The sequence below is a fragment of the Prenolepis imparis genome, unplaced genomic scaffold, assembly GCF_030444845.1.
Source record: "Prenolepis imparis isolate NDT839.2.m4 unplaced genomic scaffold, iyPreImpa1.0 SCAF_10, whole genome shotgun sequence".
Lineage (NCBI taxonomy): Eukaryota > Metazoa > Arthropoda > Insecta > Hymenoptera > Formicidae > Prenolepis > Prenolepis imparis.
This window is the reverse complement of record NW_028141168.1, coordinates 12823261-12843320: the sequence shown is the minus strand read 5'-3', so window position 1 is coordinate 12843320 and position 20060 is coordinate 12823261. Positions and strand designations below refer to the sequence as shown.

The 20060-nt window shown below is 36.9% G+C and overlaps 1 protein-coding gene across 3 annotated transcripts in view; it reads left to right on the top strand.

Moving 5' to 3' along the window:
- The first annotated feature begins 465 nt into the window (after positions 1-465).
- LOC145941997 (uncharacterized) overlaps positions 466-20060 on the top strand; it is a 119544-nt gene continuing 99949 nt past the window's right edge. The window contains exons 1-4 of one of the 3 annotated variants that reach the window (XM_083048446.1): positions 466-832; positions 1774-4196; positions 4272-4405; positions 5065-5197. In XM_083048446.1, coding sequence (XP_082904572.1) covers positions 1910-4196; positions 4272-4405; positions 5065-5197 — 2554 coding nt within the window. In that variant the 5' untranslated portion in view covers positions 466-832; positions 1774-1909. The other 2 variants (XM_083048447.1, XM_083048448.1) reach the window with 2 other exon arrangements.

Here is a 20060-nt window from a genome sequence, read left to right as displayed (position 1 = left end):
ACTGATTGCCCTTTTTTTCCTGCGATATTTAAACAATATAATATTGCAAAATGGCTTCCGCCATTTTCGCGGCACTTTGCTGCGACGATGCAAATTTGATCATTGCGACCATGTCGCAACTCATTAATCTTTCTTCTTTGATCAGAATTATTTGACTCTATTATCAAAATAGAATAAATTTAATAGCGTGATTTTGCTGGATTAAATACAAAAGTTGATTTCGTTTAATAAATCTGAATTTATTAATTGTTAATTAAGAACAAGTCACAACTCTATATTGATGGAAAAAAATATTAATCATGTGCTTGCATGCATATTCTGTTATGGAAGATTCATTCGTTTCGCATAATCGATGTAATTTGTAATTAATATATATATATATTATATTGCAGAATAATAATCGTGAAAAATTGGCACCGGAGTCGCGAGGTGCCGCCATCTGCGACGATTGAAGGCTCGTAGTTGCGGTACCAGGCGGCAGAGGGCTCCGGAGTGGGAAAAGTGGGGGAGCGGCGCGAGGAAGAAAATGGCCGACGAGGCTACGGTAAAAGGGCAGGGACGTCGTGCGAGGTGCGCGAGGCGCGACACGAGTTTGCCAGTTTCGCGATAGACCGCGCGAAAAAGGGCCGTCGAACTTCCGCCGGGGAGGGCCCCACGACGTCGCTCGCGGAGAAAAGTGCCACCGCACAGACAGGATTTGTGGGATCCTCCGCCTCCATCGTCCGCCGTCGTCACCTGTCGTCGATCAGTATCGTCGGTGTTTCTCGACTCGGCGTTTTAAAAAAGCGCTCGCGCAGCCGAGTTTAGCCGACCGGGACGAGCTCCCCGAGAGGTAAACACGTTTTACTATGTCTCCGCCTGCCGTCTTATCGGCATCTCCATCCTGTTTCGTTCTCCCGCGTTGCTAAGCGTCGTCGTCGTCGTCGTCGTCGTCGGTCGTCGTCGTCGCGCGATCGTCGTCCGTCAGATTCTCCGCGTGCGACGACGATTGATCGATCAGCAGGTTGGTGGTTCTCTCTCGCGCACTTGTCAGGGCCACTTGTGGCCAGCGTAGGTAACGCACAGTGGTCGTTTTTTAAAGGGCGTGCTGCTGCTCGTCTCGTCGTTGCCGTCGCCGCCACCGCGGCGTTTCTCCTTCCCGATTCGCGTCGTCGTCCTGTGTGCGCGTCCGCGCATCTTTGTTCCGTCGTTCGTCGTACACGTTCCGGAGAAACGGGAGAACGAGCACGTTCGAGAGAGCTCCGGAGAGTGGCGGACGCGGCAAATTATTTATCGCGCGAGTCTCCTAGAGCTCTGTGTGTGTGTCGTGTGTGTGTATGGAGAGAGCCGAATCTCTCGCGATGAGGGCGCAATGAGATTTAAAGGGATCGATTTGTCAACAAGTCGATGAGAGAGAGTGCGCGCACAGTTCCGACCACATTACGACGGATTCTCGCTTCGCTCGTAGTAGTTTTATCAATTCCGTCGCGCGCGTCTCTCGCGAATGCTCCGATTTGCGTGCGGTTGTCATTTTATTACGGTACATACATTGTTTTTTTTATTTTTTTATTACAGATTGATCAAACGTAATACGTTCGTAATATCTTGAATATTTTGTCGACTGTGCCCGTTTTTGTGGAAATTATTTTTCGCGCGATAGAAAAGTCTATATATTGTAATAAAGAGACGCGATAACAGTTAATAGTTGATAAAATATTTGTGAAATTATAATATAAATGTTAATCACGTTTGCGGTTTTGATCGAACTGTTATTTGCATTGGAATTGTTTACAGATAAATCCAGCTCGCGAGTCGTATCGCAATTATTAAAATCCACAATGGCAGTTAGGTAGTTGTGGAAATTAACATTGAACATTCGTGAACTTCAAGTATATTTATTTATTTTGAAGATGTAAAGAAAACAATCATAATGAAGCCACAGAAGAAGGCTGCTGTTGCCAGAAAGGCAACTAAAATGCCAACAGTCGCCAAGAAACGTCGCACATTTATAGAGAAGACCATGTCCGATGTGAGAAAGGAGAAGAAATCAAAGAAAAATGACAAAATGGGAGATCCAAAGAAGAAAGTAGACAATGATAAGAAGAAATTGGAAAAGGTGGAAGACAGAAAAAAGTTTGATGACAAGAAGAAGATGGAGGAAAAACGAAAAGAGCGATCCGATAAACTAGATGAAAAGAAAAAACAATTAAGCAAAGATTACGAAAAGAAATCTGACAAAATTGATGAAAGAAAGATCGAAAAAGGAGATGATAAAACAAATAACGAAGACATAAATCAAGAGAATATGGATAAGAAGAAATTACCAAAATGTGAAGAGAAGGCGAAATTAGAGAAGCAATTTGTTGATAACAAAAAGAAAATTGAAAAAGCGGAGGAAAAAAAGAAGAACATTAAATTCGACGATAATACAGGTATGGAGGATAATGTAAAAGCTTTAAATACAGTGGAAAATAAGGATGCATTTGAAGATAAAATTCTAGATACTCTCTCTTTACTTCCTAAAAAAAGAAGCAAGGATGAAAAGAAGAAAGATGTCAAGCCTATTAAATCTGATGTCAAGATAATATCGAAAAATTCTACCGTGAAAGATAAAAAATCTGAACGAAAGAAAATTCCCGAAAAGGATGCGGCAAGCAATAAACTTTCTTCTGCTAAAACAAAGAAAGATTCGAAAGCGAAACAAGGCCAGAAGAAAAGTATTCCAAGAAAAACAGTTCTGACAAAGAAGCCTCATTTATCGGTAGTTAAAAGATTGGTGGATAAAAAAATCAAATTAGCCAAGCCAATTAAAAGCGAAGAAATGAGCGAAGATGAGGATGCAGTTAAAAAGACAAAAAAGAAAAATAGTAACATTGCCAAGAACAAAATTTTACAAGAAAAGAAACCGAAATTGGCGAAGCCAATGAAAGCCAAATTGCCTCAGAAACGTTCAAAGATCAGTGCTGTCTTAAAAAGAGAAGATAAATTGAAGGCTATAACGGAAAAGATTATGGCAAGAAAGAAAATTGAATTGAAAGAATCCGAGGAAACTGAACATAAAAAGATTGAGGCTTGTCAAGGACCAGAAGTGAGTAGCATTAAAAGTGAAATCGAAGAGGATTCGGATAAAAAGAAAGAAGAGAGTTTTCAACCAAAATTACAGGATAATAAGAAGGCTATCAAAAGTGGCAACAAAATTAGCAGCAAGGCTAAAAAAAAGGCAGGGAAAACAAGGGTACAAACGGAGAGCAATAATCAAACATCAGCTTTATCAGAAGATGCATCTTCCGAGGAATCTAACAAACAGACTAAAGTTTCCGAAGACGGCGCGAAGTCTGCGAAGCAAGAACAAATCGGCGCTGAGAACACGGTTGAATTAAATTTAAAGGTCGAAGCAATGAATGGAGAGAGTGCGAGTGGCGTTACATCTCAATCCGACTCGGACGACGATTTTGAGGAGGAATACAAGAAAGGTAAGCAAAAGGATGCCAAGAATAAAGATCGAGCTAACTCACCGTCGGACGAACGTGCGCGAGGAATGCTTCTTAGTTTCTGGAGTAAACCAAAACCACCCAGGGTCGCGTCATTGAATGCCTTGGCTAAAGTTCACTGCCTCTACGAAAATGAGACCGGCGGAGTCTACCTTGGAGGTTTTTGCAAGTCGAAACCCGAAAAGGAAAAGCCGAAGAAAATGAAGGAGGAGAAGGAGGAGCAGCCGCGTAAGGAGAAGGAGAAGAAGGTCGAATGCAAAACGGAGGACAACGTTTTGAAAAGAAAATTGAGGACTGTACCAGGATTACGTGGCAAGCACTGGGAGAGGAGCTCGTCATCTTCGTCTTCCTCCGATGAAGACTGCGAGAAGGAAAAGAATGCTGAACCAAACAAGAAGAAAATGACCAAGAGAAGAAAGAAAAACGAGGAAGTAATGGATCTGAAGGACATGGTTGTTTGCAAGAGGATGGCCAGTCTTAATGCCACTGCCATTTTGGCTGCTTCCTACTCCGACGAGAAACATCTTTGCGGTAGCAGCAGCAGCAGCAGCAGCAGCAGCAGCGATACCTCCAGTGACTCGGAAGTAGAGATAATTAAAAGACGTAGACAAAATGACTTGGACGTAGATAAGAAGAAATCCAGACAAGGCTCCGATCCGGATGAGATTATTAAGCCACCCAAGAAAGTTGTCATCGTTAATCAGGACACGGACGTCACTATCACTGGTAATTAATCATATGTGACTTAAACGCGAAAATTCTAATGATCTTCTTATACTACGATAACAAATTCTTTTCAAGGTGTTTACGTCAATCAAACTCGATCCACCCACCATGAAGGTTTTTGCAGTATTGCTGGTATGCAGTACAGAATCAGTTCTACCAGTCATACTCAAACTGCAGCTACCGCAGTGGCCACTGAGCTTCATGATCAGGTTTGTGTTTAATTCAAGATTATTTGCTTCTCATTTACTCAGATAAATATTCACTTTACATCCCTCATGCATTCAAAATAAAAGCTATAACTTATATGAATACATTCGTAGATAAATCGTTTTTGTAGACAAGATACAAATAGTATTTTTTTTTATTTTTAAATATAAAGTATTGCAAACAAAAATCAATATAGTAAAATATTATTTTTAATTGGAAAGTTTATTTTCAACAAAGTATTGTAGCACAAATCTTTGATATATATTTAAGAAAATTTAAAAAATTTCTGTTTTGTTTATTGTAATGTATTTTTTTTATAAGTTATATTACATGTTTCTTTTTACTTAACAAATTATTGAATTTTATAGATATGTATGATTGAGTATTATAGATATATTTTCTTTTAAATTCTCTTTTTAAGAGTATTTATTATATATTTAAAAAATTTGCAATATAAATATATATATATATATACATATTTTACATTGTATTTGAACATTAATGTTACATTAATGTTATATTAAACAACTCAGAAATTCTTCTTATAAATTAATCTCTTCATTCAAATTTTTATCTAAATTAAAAATTTTGTTAATTTTTCAAATTTAATGTTTACGTAATTATAAATATGTATAATTTGGATTATCTTTTTTTTATTTAGCAAAAGACGGAACAGCCTTGCAAATCCTACACACCACTGGGTGCATTATCTTCCATGCAGCCACCAGGTAGCCAGGGTAATCATCCTAACATGTCACCTCGCAGGCATTCGGCATTCTCAGCTCCTCAACACGGTGAGTCAAACGCATGCATGTTTCTTGCTTTATTTCTCAGCCGCAGCTTATACATCATGATCATCGAAATTTATCATAAACCGTCTTAATCTCCTAAAAGCTATTACATCGTTCTCGTATTCCATTTTCCGTTTATTATTCGACATGATTTAAATTTAGTTTTAACAGGATCGCGTTTCTCTCACGTAAATTTACACCGCTCGTTATAATTAATTTACTCACCTCTCGCGGATATGCTAACGTATATTCGTGAAACAATATCTAAACGAAAAATTACGCATCTGTTGGATAAACGGGTCAGAGCACAAATACTGAAATTTCGCGTAAATTACGATAAGTGAGCCGGGAGCGAGCGGGTTTTTTTTGCTAATGAAGAGAAGATGTGCCGCGAAAATTTTTTCCGTCTCTTTCCATACATACATATATATATATATACACGCTACACCGTATCGTCGTCGGTGTGCGTGTTATTATTACTGCTGCTCGGGCGATTTTCTCCTCTTCCAACTCGCGGCGAACGGTTGGCTTTTCTCTTTGTTCCATTGACGCTTTCTCACCCTCATTATCCCACTCGCGATTCACTCGCGAGACATACACACATTGCACGCCATCGTGTCCACGATGACAGCGTGCGAATACACGTGTACGCGCGTACGAGAAAGGCCGCGCCATTTGCTTGGCGATTCAGAATCGAGAAGGCATCGCCGTTCTGCGTGTACTTGTTATATTATTCCGTACATCTTGCGACTCGCGTAATTACTGGCTCTTCTTGATTCCATTCTTTCATTATTCTATGCAACTCTGATATATCTGAAGATATGTAAATACGCGTAAACGCGTAGGACTTGCAATAAGAAACCCTTTCTCGTACATACATAATATTTGGTTACGCTCCCCGAGTGTTTATCGCATTAAAATCTTCATTCCGTCAGTCGTAAAGAAGGAATCTTAATTACCTCAGAGATCTATTAAAATAAGTATACTATTATTAGTGATGATTTACGAGTCTTCTCGTTTTGAGAAGACTTGGAATGAAAATTTACTTTGGAGGAAAATATTATGTGAAGAATTTTCCGTGATTAATATGGTATCGTACAATCTTTGATACAATCTTTTTACAAAGCAATTGAGAGAAAGTAAGTTTTATTTGAAAGTAAAATTTTTAATAAATCAATCCTGCTTTATGTATTGTCGCACATACTTTAATTAGATGAAATTATCCGATTAAATTGAGATATATACCTTAATTTCTCTCAAGAAAATAAAGTATTTACAAGGGTAAGTACATACAATAATGGAGAGAAATATCGAACATTATGCATTATTATGTATTATCTACTTTAAAACAAATCAATCGATCAAGTGATTAATTTTTTTTAATCCTGCGAGTTTTTGACTTCGTGAGAATCTCTTGAAAAACTATATATATATCTGACACGATTTTTTTATCGACATACAATGTCGATTTACAGAATGTGTTATTTGATTTTATCTTATGACTTATCCAATTGTGTTGCACAATATAAAGTTATTATAATAAACCATATAATTGGAAGATAAGGATAACGATTGGATTAAGCATTGGAGAACGAAAGTATTAAATTTTCGTTGGTGAATGAGATGTACGTATATAAGACGATGTAATGTTCCTAAAATCGTGTCTTACTTTGAGAAAGAAAGAGAGACAAAGAACATACTAAATTAGAAAACTTCTTCATTCTAAAACAAAACTTTCAGGATTCGAGGAAATATACTTTTCTCCAGTATTCTAAAGATTAATTCAGGGCTCGATTTATATGTAAACTGAACAACACAGCTATAATACAGTGCTTAGAGTTTCACATTACGAGAGACTTCACGCGATGTTGAGAAAAATGCCTTATTCTTAATAGTTATTATCGTGTGGCGGAGGGAAAAGCGTCTTATAGTCATATGGTGTTAGCTTAAGACTACCTTAAATTTAATCCTTAGGTGAGCGAGATTATTCGCGGATCCCGAAATATCTACTTCATATCATTGAGAAGTAACATTAAATAATATCTAAGAAGTATGACGAGTTAAAGCTGGAATATGCATACGATCGAATAAACTTCTCCCTCTCCTTCCTTAATATTAATGTGAACGTTATTTATGTAAAAATGTTGAAATAACTATAGCTCGGGCGATGCACTTTGCTCGCCCGACCGCGTTACGAGAATAGATTGCTCGGATAAGGGTGAAATCTACCTAATATCCACCGGAATTAATGCGCGCAAACGTGCACTCTCTCGAGAAGAAGAGAATTATTTCTTTTTCCCCGCGTTATCTTAAATCGAATGCAACGATTTTCTTCCAAGAGAATGTTTCGATAAGAGCGAATGACACGTTCGCAAACGATATATACATATACATCCGTCTGTACAATTATCCCGCGTCGTTTTTCGAGAGCAAGGTCAGTGCGTGCTAGAATCTTACTGGCGCAACGTCGTGTGCCAATTATGAGTTGCCTCTGTTCATCGTGCGAAAATCGAGTAAAAATTTGAAACGTGCCATTTTTCAAAGAACAGTGTTTTCGCGTGCGTATATTTTTTTCCGCAATTACCGCTTTATGAAACGCGAGCCGAGTCTTCTTGTGTATAAATCATGCAAGACTGCAACTCTGAAAACAGACTGTGGCCTCTTAACGAAAGTTTGTGAAAAACTCGAATAGAAAAAAAATTATTTTGATAAACTTAAATTGAATATTAAAAATGTCTAAAAATATCGGGTTTTAACATTTCTTTAAAAATTATATCATCAATGAGAGCGTGAATTAAGAACCATCGAAGGTATAATTGAGGGAAATGTCATGAGGAAGAGAAAAAAGTAAATGGAATTTTACGAGAGAAACGAGAGAGATCCCTCTTTCTTACGCGTCGTAATAAATAAAGGTTCAAATATTTTTAAATACTATTTTTCAGCTTATAATTTAATGCTCGAAAATATTTGGTTTCTCTAAATTATTACTGAAATTATCAAAGAAATGATCAATGAAAGCATAAAGAACGATCGAAGATATAATCGAGGGAAATATTTTGAGAGAGAGAGAGAAAAAGAGAAAAGTAAATAAATAAAATTTCGCGAAAATAGAAAGAGAGATCCTTCTTTCTTACGGGTCGTAATAAATAAACATTTTAAATATTATATATACTATTTTTCAGCTTACAGTAACATCCGAAAATATCAGATTTTAACATTTTGCTAAAGATTATTAATGAGAGCGATCGAATGTATAATCAAGGAAAATATCTTGAGAGAGAGAGAAAAAAGTAAATAAATATTAGAATTTTGCGAAAAGAAAGAGATTCTTTTCTATTACGCATCGTAATAAATAAACATTAAAAACATATACTATTTTTTAGTTTATAGTAACGCCCGAAAATATCGGATTTCAACATTTTTTTAAAGATTATTAACGAGAGCGATCGAATGTATAATCAAGGAAAATATCTTGAGAGAGAGAGAAAAAAGTAAATAAATATTAGAATTTTGCGAAAAGAAAGAGATTCTTTTCTATTACGCGTCATAATAAATAAATATTTAAAACATATATTATTTTTTAGCTTATAGCAACGCCTGAAAATATCTGATTTTAACATTGTTTTAAAGATTATATTAACGAGAGCGATCAAATATATAATCGAGGGAAATATCTTGAGAAAAAAAAAGTAAGTAAATATTAAAATTTCACGAAAAGAGAAAGATTCTTTTCTATTACGCGTCGTAATAAATAAACATTTAAAATATGCACTATTTTTCAGCTTATATAGTAACGCCCGAAAAAGCCGAATCTAATATGTAATATTCCCCTTCTTATGTAAACCGTATGTCGTAGTCCGTAGTCGTATGTTTCCGACTGTGCGTTTGTCATGTGTGTATATGTTAACCGTTCGAAGAGATCGCACCCGCGGCTCGCTACATACTATACGCATTACGCACACATATGCGTACACAGCGGCGACGCGGCGCGGCGGCGCGGAGTGGGGGGGGGCGGAGTGGGGGAAAGTACGACGCGCGCGCGACGCGAGGTCGCGAGGACGCACACCTGACAGTGTTCTACGAGCGGTCGGGGAGGACGAACGTTTCCCGCAAGTGATCCGGCTTTGTTACGCGGTCGCGCATGCCGGCGAGCCGAAACCTCGGTAGTAGTGTTAGTAAGTAGTGATTTCGTCGTCGCCTCCCTCTCGTAGTGCGCGTCGCCGGTCGGGGTGCCGGACGCGAGTGCTCGCTAGTGTTGTCGTCGTTGTTGCCTGATAATGTCTCGGTATTCCTGTGAATATACAGCCGCGTCGTGTACGTCGTAGCCGGGAGTACGAACGAATGAAATGGAACCACGGCGCGAAAAGTAGGTAGGTGGGTAGATACGAGTCCCGATTGCACCGAACAATCTGCTCGTTCGAATCGTCTGGTTGTGCACAAAGTGCCGTAAAAACGCTCTTCCTTCTGTCTAAAGATTCTACGAGATATATTCGGAATCGATTTCACCTCGTCTTGAAGTATATCGTGACGTTAGCCGCGATTTCTCAATCGTAACGCGTACGTTTGAAAATGTAAGGTTATGTGCGACGAAGCTTCGTTTCCTCGATTTACTTGCAAGTCTTCTCCGGAAGTTCGATTTAAAGGTTAGGTCAAGGATATTTCACGTTGAATATTAAAACGCATAAAGAATTTAAGAAAAACTAATGTCCAAATAAATTTTGACGAAATCTTTGTCGATCGATCGATGTTTATGGACGGAGGGAAAGGTGATATAATTCGGTGACATTTTGCGTAATATATAGATAAGATTATAATCTGAAAAAATAGAGGTGAAATCGGGGGGGGGGGGGGGGGCTAAGCATATATATAAAATCGTGACGTGCAGATTGTCGGTGCAATTCGGCTTTACAGTCGCGGCAAATTCGACGAGTGACACGTGTGCGGAGCTCGTCGACGTTATTCATGCTCGTGATCGACATGGACGACGATGTCGTCGTGGTGTCACCTTTCGATCTGGCGGACGCTCGTTGACGAAGTGACGAACGCTTCGGTATATACTCAATAGACGGTATTGACGGCCGTTTTCGCCTCTCGCTTCGGTCGGCTCGATAGAGATGTAGATTACTGCGAATGTGCTCTTCCGCGTCTCACACGCGACAAACATTCGTCGGTGAAATGAACATTTCGAACGCGAGATACGAGGAATGTTATAATTTCAATATTATCGAGATGCATTTCTGATTTCGGACGATTTATTCTGGTATAAAATGATCTCTTCTGAGTAATTTTCGCAAGAGAAGTAATATATATTTTAATTATTTTTTAACCTTATTTTTTTAAAAGCCGATCCTTTTTTAGTGAAAATATTGATGTCATTTATTGATTTTTTTCGACAACTCTACTCTAACAATTTTTCAAATTGTTATATCTGTGTCTTAATGATTCGATGTTAAATAAAAAATTAAAAATTCTCATTTTATATTGGGAGAGCGATATATATATATGGTTTGTTTGTTTATATTTTTTTCGTTTTTATTTACGGCTCGGAAATTATTGAAACGCTCTCTTCCTATATTTGCACTTTACTAAAAATCAATTCTAAATTTTACAAGTAATAACGTTATGTGTTTATTGGCTCCAATCAATTTTAACACTCCTCGTATAACGTATAGATGTTGATAATGAATTTAAACTACCGATTATAACAGCCTCGATCATTTACACAGCGATTAAGCTTTTGAATGTACACGACGTACATTATTGATAATAATTATAATGTATAATTCATACAGCATATATGTTAACACATCATACTTTGATTTACTATCTATAAAGAATAGAAAATGTTACATGCTTTATTTTTATGTGTGAAATATTACTACGAAATAGATAACTTCAAATTATTATTTACTTAATACTTAATATTATATTTTTTATCAATACATCTGTTTCTTTGTTTTTTTCTGCGGGGGGAAAGAACATTGAAACTTTTACTCATGAATAGAACTCGATATAAAAAAGATTCCACGATAATTTGTGATAACGTATTGTCGAAAAAAATGTAGTCAAATGTAGCGCGATTATTTTGAAGATTGTTTTTAAATGACGCGCATCCATAAAATTCGCGTTTATTATTTTTACGTAATAAATTCATTCTGCAAGTATTACGTATATATTTTTTTCCGACCGCGTTTTCTTGTTATCACACATTTGATATATTTTTTCTTTTATCCGGAAATTCACGTAACGCTAAAAACAGCAATGAAACAAAGTCGCGCACGCGTCACAAGCCTTTTCCAGCGTCTTCTTCGTTCATCCCCTTTACAGTTTGATTACTATCTCGGAGCAGATCGGGGATATTTCGCGGCATGATGATATGGTAGATAGATTAGAACGATGACTGTCCTGTGTCGCGGATACAAGAGAAAATAAAAATATCGACGATATAGATACGTTATACTTCACGTAAATGTTAGTCTTACAGAAAAAAAATCTGTTTCCATAAAAAATATTTCGAGCGCCAATATTTAGCGATGCATAAAACATACGATCTAATAAAATGATTTAGACAGAAAGAACTTTTTGATAAATTTTGATACGGTACATTGTAATAATTTAAATTGTCGAATTTTGCAAAAGGTATTTTATTAAACGTAATTAAAAACCAAGTATACATTTTAACATTTAAAATTATAATTTTATTTGCACATTATTTAACTTTTATATATAATATGATACATAATAGTATTATTTCATGCTATCATAAAATCATTACATGTTTTCTCACATACTTACAAATAATGTGCAAAGCAAAATACAAAGTATTATATCTCTGCGTCATTGATATGAGATAGCCATTGCGTGTTTTAGTCTCATGAAATTAGATACTCGCCGGCATTTACGATTAAATATCCGTTATGTTTACGCTTCGAATGTTCAAAGTGTTACGTGCATCTCGGTGACATAAGCACAAATTACATGCGTCGAGCGAAATCATGGCGTATCGAAAATTCTTACATTCCTAGGTGAAGGGGAACAAGAACGCACATACGTTCACCAGTTCCGTCTGACATTCTTGTCCCCTCTTGTATTCGTCGGCGAGTCGCAATTAATGAATCGCCGCGCCGGGCCGAATCGCAAGATCGGATTTCGTGGTATATATTATAGCTGCAATAAGTAATACGCGTCGAAAATATACGAGGCGTCGCGATGCGCGCCGGCGCTCGGAACGTCTCGGCGCCGCTTATGTTAGACACGCGGTTATCACAGACGGCGGACGCGATGGTTTTACTCGGAATTTGAAAATAGAGAGACCCGCGACACCCGGGGACGGAACGCGGGCGCGAAACCTGGCCTCTCGCCAGCTTTTTTCCACGGGCGCGAAAACCGCGGATATGGACACCGGCAATTTCCACGGCTGAATACGCGGAAGAGATAACGAGGAGTCCGCGCATCAGGATTTTCCGCGAAACGAGAAGCATCCACCGCGAGAGGATATCTTTCGTCCGCGAAAATTCTCGTGTGAGCTCGAAGTTCTCCGAATATACATTACGCGGTTTTTTGTCGATGGAAATCCAAAGCGAAGCTACGATATCTCTTCATGTGTTAGAGAGCGTGTACTTAGAAATTGAATAGCAATCAAGATTGAGTAAACCTTGAATAAAAAAAATTTAATTTTTATTAGAATACTTGACATTAGTAATATATCAGTATGAATCGGAGAATCCTCTGTTATATTCCCAGCAGTTTTATATATCCTAGCAGTTACAAAAGAAAAATTCACGGATATTACTCGATTATCTCGGATATCTTATATAGAGTGACATTTAGGAAATGTGAAACGCGCAGATATGCTGTTTTTGCTAACTAGAGTAAAAAATTTATAAATATGCAATCTTGCAAATTTTAGCAGAGAGATTAATCGCATAATTCCGATGTATAATGATAATGTGACCAGTCTTTCTGACATTCGAAAACTTGTATTCTTTTGCAAAGTATTTACGAAATTTTTTGTTTAATCTGCTAGCAAAAAGAGCTCTTTCTCTCTTGCTTCATATTTATGATCTATGATTAAAAGTTTATCACTTCTGTTTGTATTATTTGAGTTGATTTTAAATTGGAAAATATGTTGAACTTTAAAACATAAAGAATATAATAATAATCGCGAAACAGTCTATATACATTTCGTCTAATAGTAAGAAATTAAGCTTTATATTAATGACATAATTCTGTTTTAAAAAACGACAAATAAATTCTAATAAATTATTTTCCAATATTGTCGCTCTATCACAGAGAAAAAAAAATGTAATCACTGTAGACGCACAAGTTGGAACTTCTTGGAGAATCGGTGGAAAATCCTTTTGCACGACGTGTAGTATTTCGTCCGTAATGCGATCAATTCCGATAACATGGTTAAAGCGGTGGCTTCATTTGATGCCACCATCCTGAGTTCAATGCTCCGAATACACGCGTGATTCGCAAACTCCGATACACCATTGTGGCGATTTCCGTTTCAGTGACATTAAGTATACGCACGCGGTCAGTCCGTTATAAATCCGGCGCATCTACTTTAATCCTTGATCGACGCCGCTCTAGAGTTTCGTTTATCGATCGCGAGATCGCACGAATCCTCTTACGTCGCGGTGAAAACAGTCCTTTGAAGTGCTTTAGGATAACGTCCCGGAGTTTGAAATTTACATTTTGACCCCTTTGCGGTTAAGATTAACTAAACATATTATACAGCTTCCTGATGGGTGGAAAACTACCGGTATGAAATATCGATTAGCTTACGATATATTAGTTTGCGATATATCGCGATTGTAGGTCGACACTTTAAGCCTGATAATGATACTACATTACAACGCGAAAGTGTATGTGTATATGTATGTGTATATAATACAGAAAAAAATTATATCAGGTCACTGTTCTATCAAAAGCTTAAAGAGTTTAAGAGTTCTTAAAACATGTTCAATTGGCCTAAATTTATAACATTTGCTATTTCCGACACGATAAAAGAAGATATGGAATATTAATAAGAAGAAGTTCGTTTATAAATGTAATCCTGGCTGTCATTCTTATGAATACTCAAAAAAATATAGATAAGAAATATAAAAATATAGATTCAAAATTGATTAAAAAATAGCTCTTTAAATACATAATCAATATTCTTGAAAATAAGCTCTTTATTCTTATCTGGAAAATAGTTTATGAAATATTTTCCCGAATGTTGAGCCACAGGAAATAAGTAAATTGTTTCTCACACGGGCTCTTTTTGAGTTTGACGGCGGCATCGTAAAATTTGGCGATATTATGTTCTCTGATTGAGAACGCCTGCTTCTCGCTTATACGCGCAAAATTTCGAGAGTAATGTAACCGTTCGAAGCTATTCATCGAAGTCGATGGAAGTCGAGCAACGGCCGGCCCGTTTAATGCCGCGTTTACGATCGAATAGGATGCGGAATCGTGCTCAGTTTTCTCGGTCGATGGCCGCGTAGTGCTTCCGAAAGGTTTTTCAATCATAACTTTTATTTACGCGAACGGGGTTTATCGCTTCGTTTTTATTACCACGCGCGTCTCTATCGGTCAGCAATGTGTGCTTACCTTGTTGACCGAATTATTCGCGTAATAGTTTCGAATGTATTGGAAAAACACGTGAGTAAAATCTTTTAAACGGATACACCGTTGAAGATAAAAAGTAATGAGGAGTTTTTGCAAATTTACCCTTATTTGTAGAGACATACACATATGTATATACACGATACATTAAAAATCGAACAGAGTTATAGTTATAGATAACATCGTGGAGAGAAATATTAAACTATAGTGGTGTCGTCACTTTGGGAGTAATCGCTGTTTGCTATTAACCAGGCACCCAGCTATGGTTCCGCGTTTAACGATTGTATATTAACGTGTCTTTATTTTTTATTATTATGGCGAACGCGCGTGGTGGAGCGTGTTAAAAGGGCGACTGAACTTTGCGAATAATTTATGGCTATCACGTACGGACACGACCATGCTTTTTTTTCTCTTTTTGCCGCCCACTTTTCGGCACGTGTCGGCATTTGCGAAATACTTGACGTTCGTTTACGCCATTAAGGCGTGCGATCATTATCTATCGCGTCATAATCACCACCATCTCTCGCGTTCACGTGCGTTCAAGTCGAATGCAATTGATGTGATATCATATCGTTGAATTTATAATGCGATGATCTCAAAATACGTCGCAAACGAGTATGTACGGGAAATCGCGTCTCTTTTTTTTTTTTACATTGCTGTCGCCACGTGACACCGTTAACGAACGCGTAACTTTCTTATTGCAAATATTTCGACGAATCGCGCATGAAAGAGAGAAAGGAATGAGATTCGGATAAATATTTACGCGGCCGAACCGAACGCGATTTCGACAAACAGAGAGAGATCGCGTCGTCCGTTCGCCATCGTCGACAATCGGGAGATCGAATCGGGCTTGAAATGGGCACAGAAATCTTTCGTCGAGATTCGCTTGCTCTTTTTTTCCTCTTTCCGTCGTTTCCAACCGAGAGAACGCGCGTATCGATGCGATAACAAGTCGGTGTAATAGCGAAATTGCGAATTATGCGCGCACAGCGCTGGGAACTAAATCTATTTGACATTTTATTTCTGCTAGGCGCGGAATATATATACATTACTACGATATTAATTTTTCAAATGCCAAGCAATTATTCGCGATGAAAACCGAGTCTATCGTTTATCGGAGATACAAATGTGCATTCGATAACTGAAATGTACTTTTACTGAATCTTGATGAGAATCTAATACATATTTCCAATGTAAAATTATACAATTAATGAAAGTTATATTATGGACGCTTTGTAGTACGTGAAGAGATAAATAATTTGTATAAACGTCAGAATGATTGAAGGAATACGCGTCTCGACTTGACGTATCATTTTTATTGGAGTAAAGATTGAACGGATTAAATATATAGAGATCGAACGAGATTCATGCTTGCGTAATTTATTAAACGAGATCTGTAAAGTATGTTATTATCGAATGTTGCGAGAATATCTGGAAATTGAGGCTAAAGTGTGATAGAAATCATCGAATGCATTCCCGGTCGTTCCAATTAGATTCGGGTTTATCGTTACGTTTATTAAAAATTGAGTTAATGAACGCGTTTTCAATTTTCCTTTAACGAATTAATAGTTTATTTAAAAAATTGAAAAATATAATAAATAACGAATTGCGTCAAGTAAACATCTGATATCTGCAATATTATATAATAATGTTAAATATGCATAGATTTATATCGATAAATATTGTCGTAATTTTACCATGATGATAAAATACATTATTTTTGTTATTTATCAAAATAGATAGAACCATTAAAAAACAAGATACACAATTTGAAATATTTGATTGGACATTGTTTCGCATGAATATTGGAGAGAGCTTTGTTGTCGATATGACTAGTAGCATCGCGCGGATAGCGTCCATTAATGTTTATAAACGAATCGATTAATTAACATTGGAACTTGCTCCAACTCGACTGTGACTCGGCGGAATGAATAAATGTTGCTCTCGGTTGCAATACCGGAGCAGTTGCGGTGTCATGTATCACGGGTATTAATTAAAAAGCGTCCATCGCGCGTTTATCAATTAAAAAGCACATCGTGTGTACCGTATCATCTTCGGAGCCGAAAATTCGCTACGAAAAGAGACACAAACGGAAAAAAATATTTCGATCTCGCAAACACATTCCACTTTAGGTGGAACATCCCATTGTAGGTGAAAATTACATAACTGATATTTAAGTGACCCCACGCAGCCGATACCGTAATTTCAAACTTCGTTAATGCCGCGTGCACGTACACATATACGTAGGTATATGTATACACATACACGACATACGCATAGAATTAATTTATACTAGGGAAATTTAAGTTTGAAGGGGATTTTCGCTCGGCGTTGTACGAACAATGTAAAACCGCGCGGCGCCGTTTCAAATTGGAAAATGTTGAGTTTGCGAACCATGCGAGTTGCTCCAGCATGTGCGAGAGAAATCACGCAAATGCGTGCAATGCGAGGAAATTTGCGCGGGAAATTTATACAAACGATCGAGCATCGCGTTCGCCGTTTTGGCTCTGTCGGAATTGCGAAATATACGCGAAGGAAAACTCCGAATTATATGTTTCGTATCCTTTCTACCTTTGTTCAATTTAATTTTGTATGAATTTTAATAATCTGATGCTATATTATAATGATGAAAAAAATTAAAACTTACATTACGTTGTGAGCAAATGATCGAGGCTGTGTCAAGTAATCGGGAAAGGAATTTATCGTCGAGATTTTTTCGTATAACGAGAGAGAGAGGAAGGAGATGCGAGCGAGAGAGAGACGGAGTGCGACGTACATAATTGTTAATTAATATCCCAAGTATCCGTTCCACGCATCGTTATCATTGTTAGCAAAAAGAGTCGCCATTGGAAATGATCATCGATTCGCGTCAAACGAAATCTCGCGGCTTACGAGCGATATCGGGGGCATAATCAAATTATTGTTACCTTTAATATATAAATGATAGCGATCGCGGGTAGAGAGGGATCAACAAATCCACTTTACCGTCGTGATAACTGTAATTTATAGGCGTAATATATCTCGCCGGGACAACCGGTAGTTTTCCGTTATTCCGCGGTAATTTATGGGAAATTTGTCTCGCGCTCTCGCGAGAGATCGGGCCCCGTCACTCCCTATGGCTTTGCTCTCGTCATTCTCGCTGATTTATTCCCCCCCCCCCCTATTACGCGCAATTAAGTAGCGTTCGTTCTCTGTGTCGCTGCGCGATCTCTCTCTTTCTCTCGCTCTCTCGTTCGTTCGTTCGTTCTTCGTCAACGAGTCGAGATGATCTCGAGATCGCACACGTTAACGCATGCGACGTGTTGAGCAGGAATGCTCGATCGAGGATCGCCGACTGGACGACGTCGCTTTGAGAGGAGCCATAGAGCAGCAGCAACTGTGATTAACGTCGTTTCATGCGGATATTAGGAGCTTCTATAGACACGTTGATTGATGCATATATATATTGATATATCTATATATAATATAGATATATGTACACACATCATGTTGCATATATTTTTGGATTGGCTGTTGAAACAAGAGTGCAACCTAATTCTAGCGGGTGAGTACACATGAAGCGATGTAATAATAGTTTTACATACGATGGGGAGACTTTTGATAAATTTTTTCTCTCGATTTTATTAGGTTTAATTATAAATTAAATATTTTTTTGCGGTATAACAGATATATATTTTAAAAGGAGTTGATCATTTATTTTAATCGCGTGACATAGATTTCGAAATAGATGTTTTTTACAAGTCTTTTCACGATATATTTTCTATCTCGTTTGCGTGTAACGATATAATTTAAAGAGGATAATTATTTCTGAAACTAAACCAAGAGATATCTTGAACTCGAGTTATATCTCTCGTTTAAATATATGCTGATTATTATATGGAATACTCTATACAACTTTCTTATGATATTAGTTCACGATAATTATACATATATATATATATATATATATATATATATATATATAGACTATATGATAAACGAATGCTGAGTGCAAAAAAATGCATATTATACTTTATACTGTATATTGTATACGTGTAGAGTCGAATTGTACATAGAGAGAATTTTCTCTTAGAATTTAGCCTGAAAATCATGGTAATCGTGGGACAATATGGTATGGAAAGAATTTTATGAGAATTTCTCTTATTAATATTTATTACAATAAAAATAATAATATCTATTACAATAAAATATAAAATATGTTTGATTAATTTTACTATGCAGTTTAGTAAAATTAATCAAATATGTTTTATATTTTATTGTGATAGATATTATTTTTATTGTGATAAATATTAATCAGAGAAATTCTTATAAAATTCTTTCCATATGATATTATTCCACGATTACCAGGATTTTCAGGATAAATTCTAAGAGAAAATTCTCTCATTGTACATTTAACGCTGTATCACAATATAACGATTATAGAAAAGCACAGTAATGATTCTATCGCCGTCCACACAATTTTCTCTCAATCGTGAAATAGTATTTCACTGGCAAATATTACTTGTCGCCCTACGGAATGACGGCTATATAGCGACGATGACGTTTAATTTTCACGAGTCGCTCGTATATCGTGCGCGAAATGACGCGGTTACAGGGACGATTATTTTTGCGGGATGGTATATAAATGATTCCATTAGGTGTGTGCTGTGTCCTATTTTGCCGGTGAGTCTATTGATCCAAACATATGCGACATTATATCGTAAGCATAGTGCATATAAAATCGCGATGCTACGATTCAAATATCTATAAAGCATATGATCTTGATTATTTCTAAGACATTATTATTAAATTATTTAGACTCGATTTGTTTTCAAATGTAACTAGACATTATCTACTCTTTTTTTATATATATAACTTTATAAATTTTAACATTAAGAATTTTGACCACTCAAATTAATTTTTTTTATTTTCATTTATCTAGTTTTCCGATTTATTATTTTATACATACAAAAGCACACGGCACCGCAATAAAGCAAGTAGAATTATCTGCATATAAAGAATATTTTGTAACGATGAAAAAGATTATTGTTGCCATTAAAACTCATCTTACAATATTTAATAAGAATACCATCTGTGAGCTTGAAAGATCATCCGAAATTACCGGAATAATTTAGGTGTCTAATAAACGTATCAGAAGATCGCACGTGATAGCGCGTAATTACGACGCGGCTGTAACGTCGTCGCGGTCGCAGAAACTGCCGTGCACTGCCTGTAAGTCGATTGTAATTGTAAATAATTGGTGGTCGTTGTT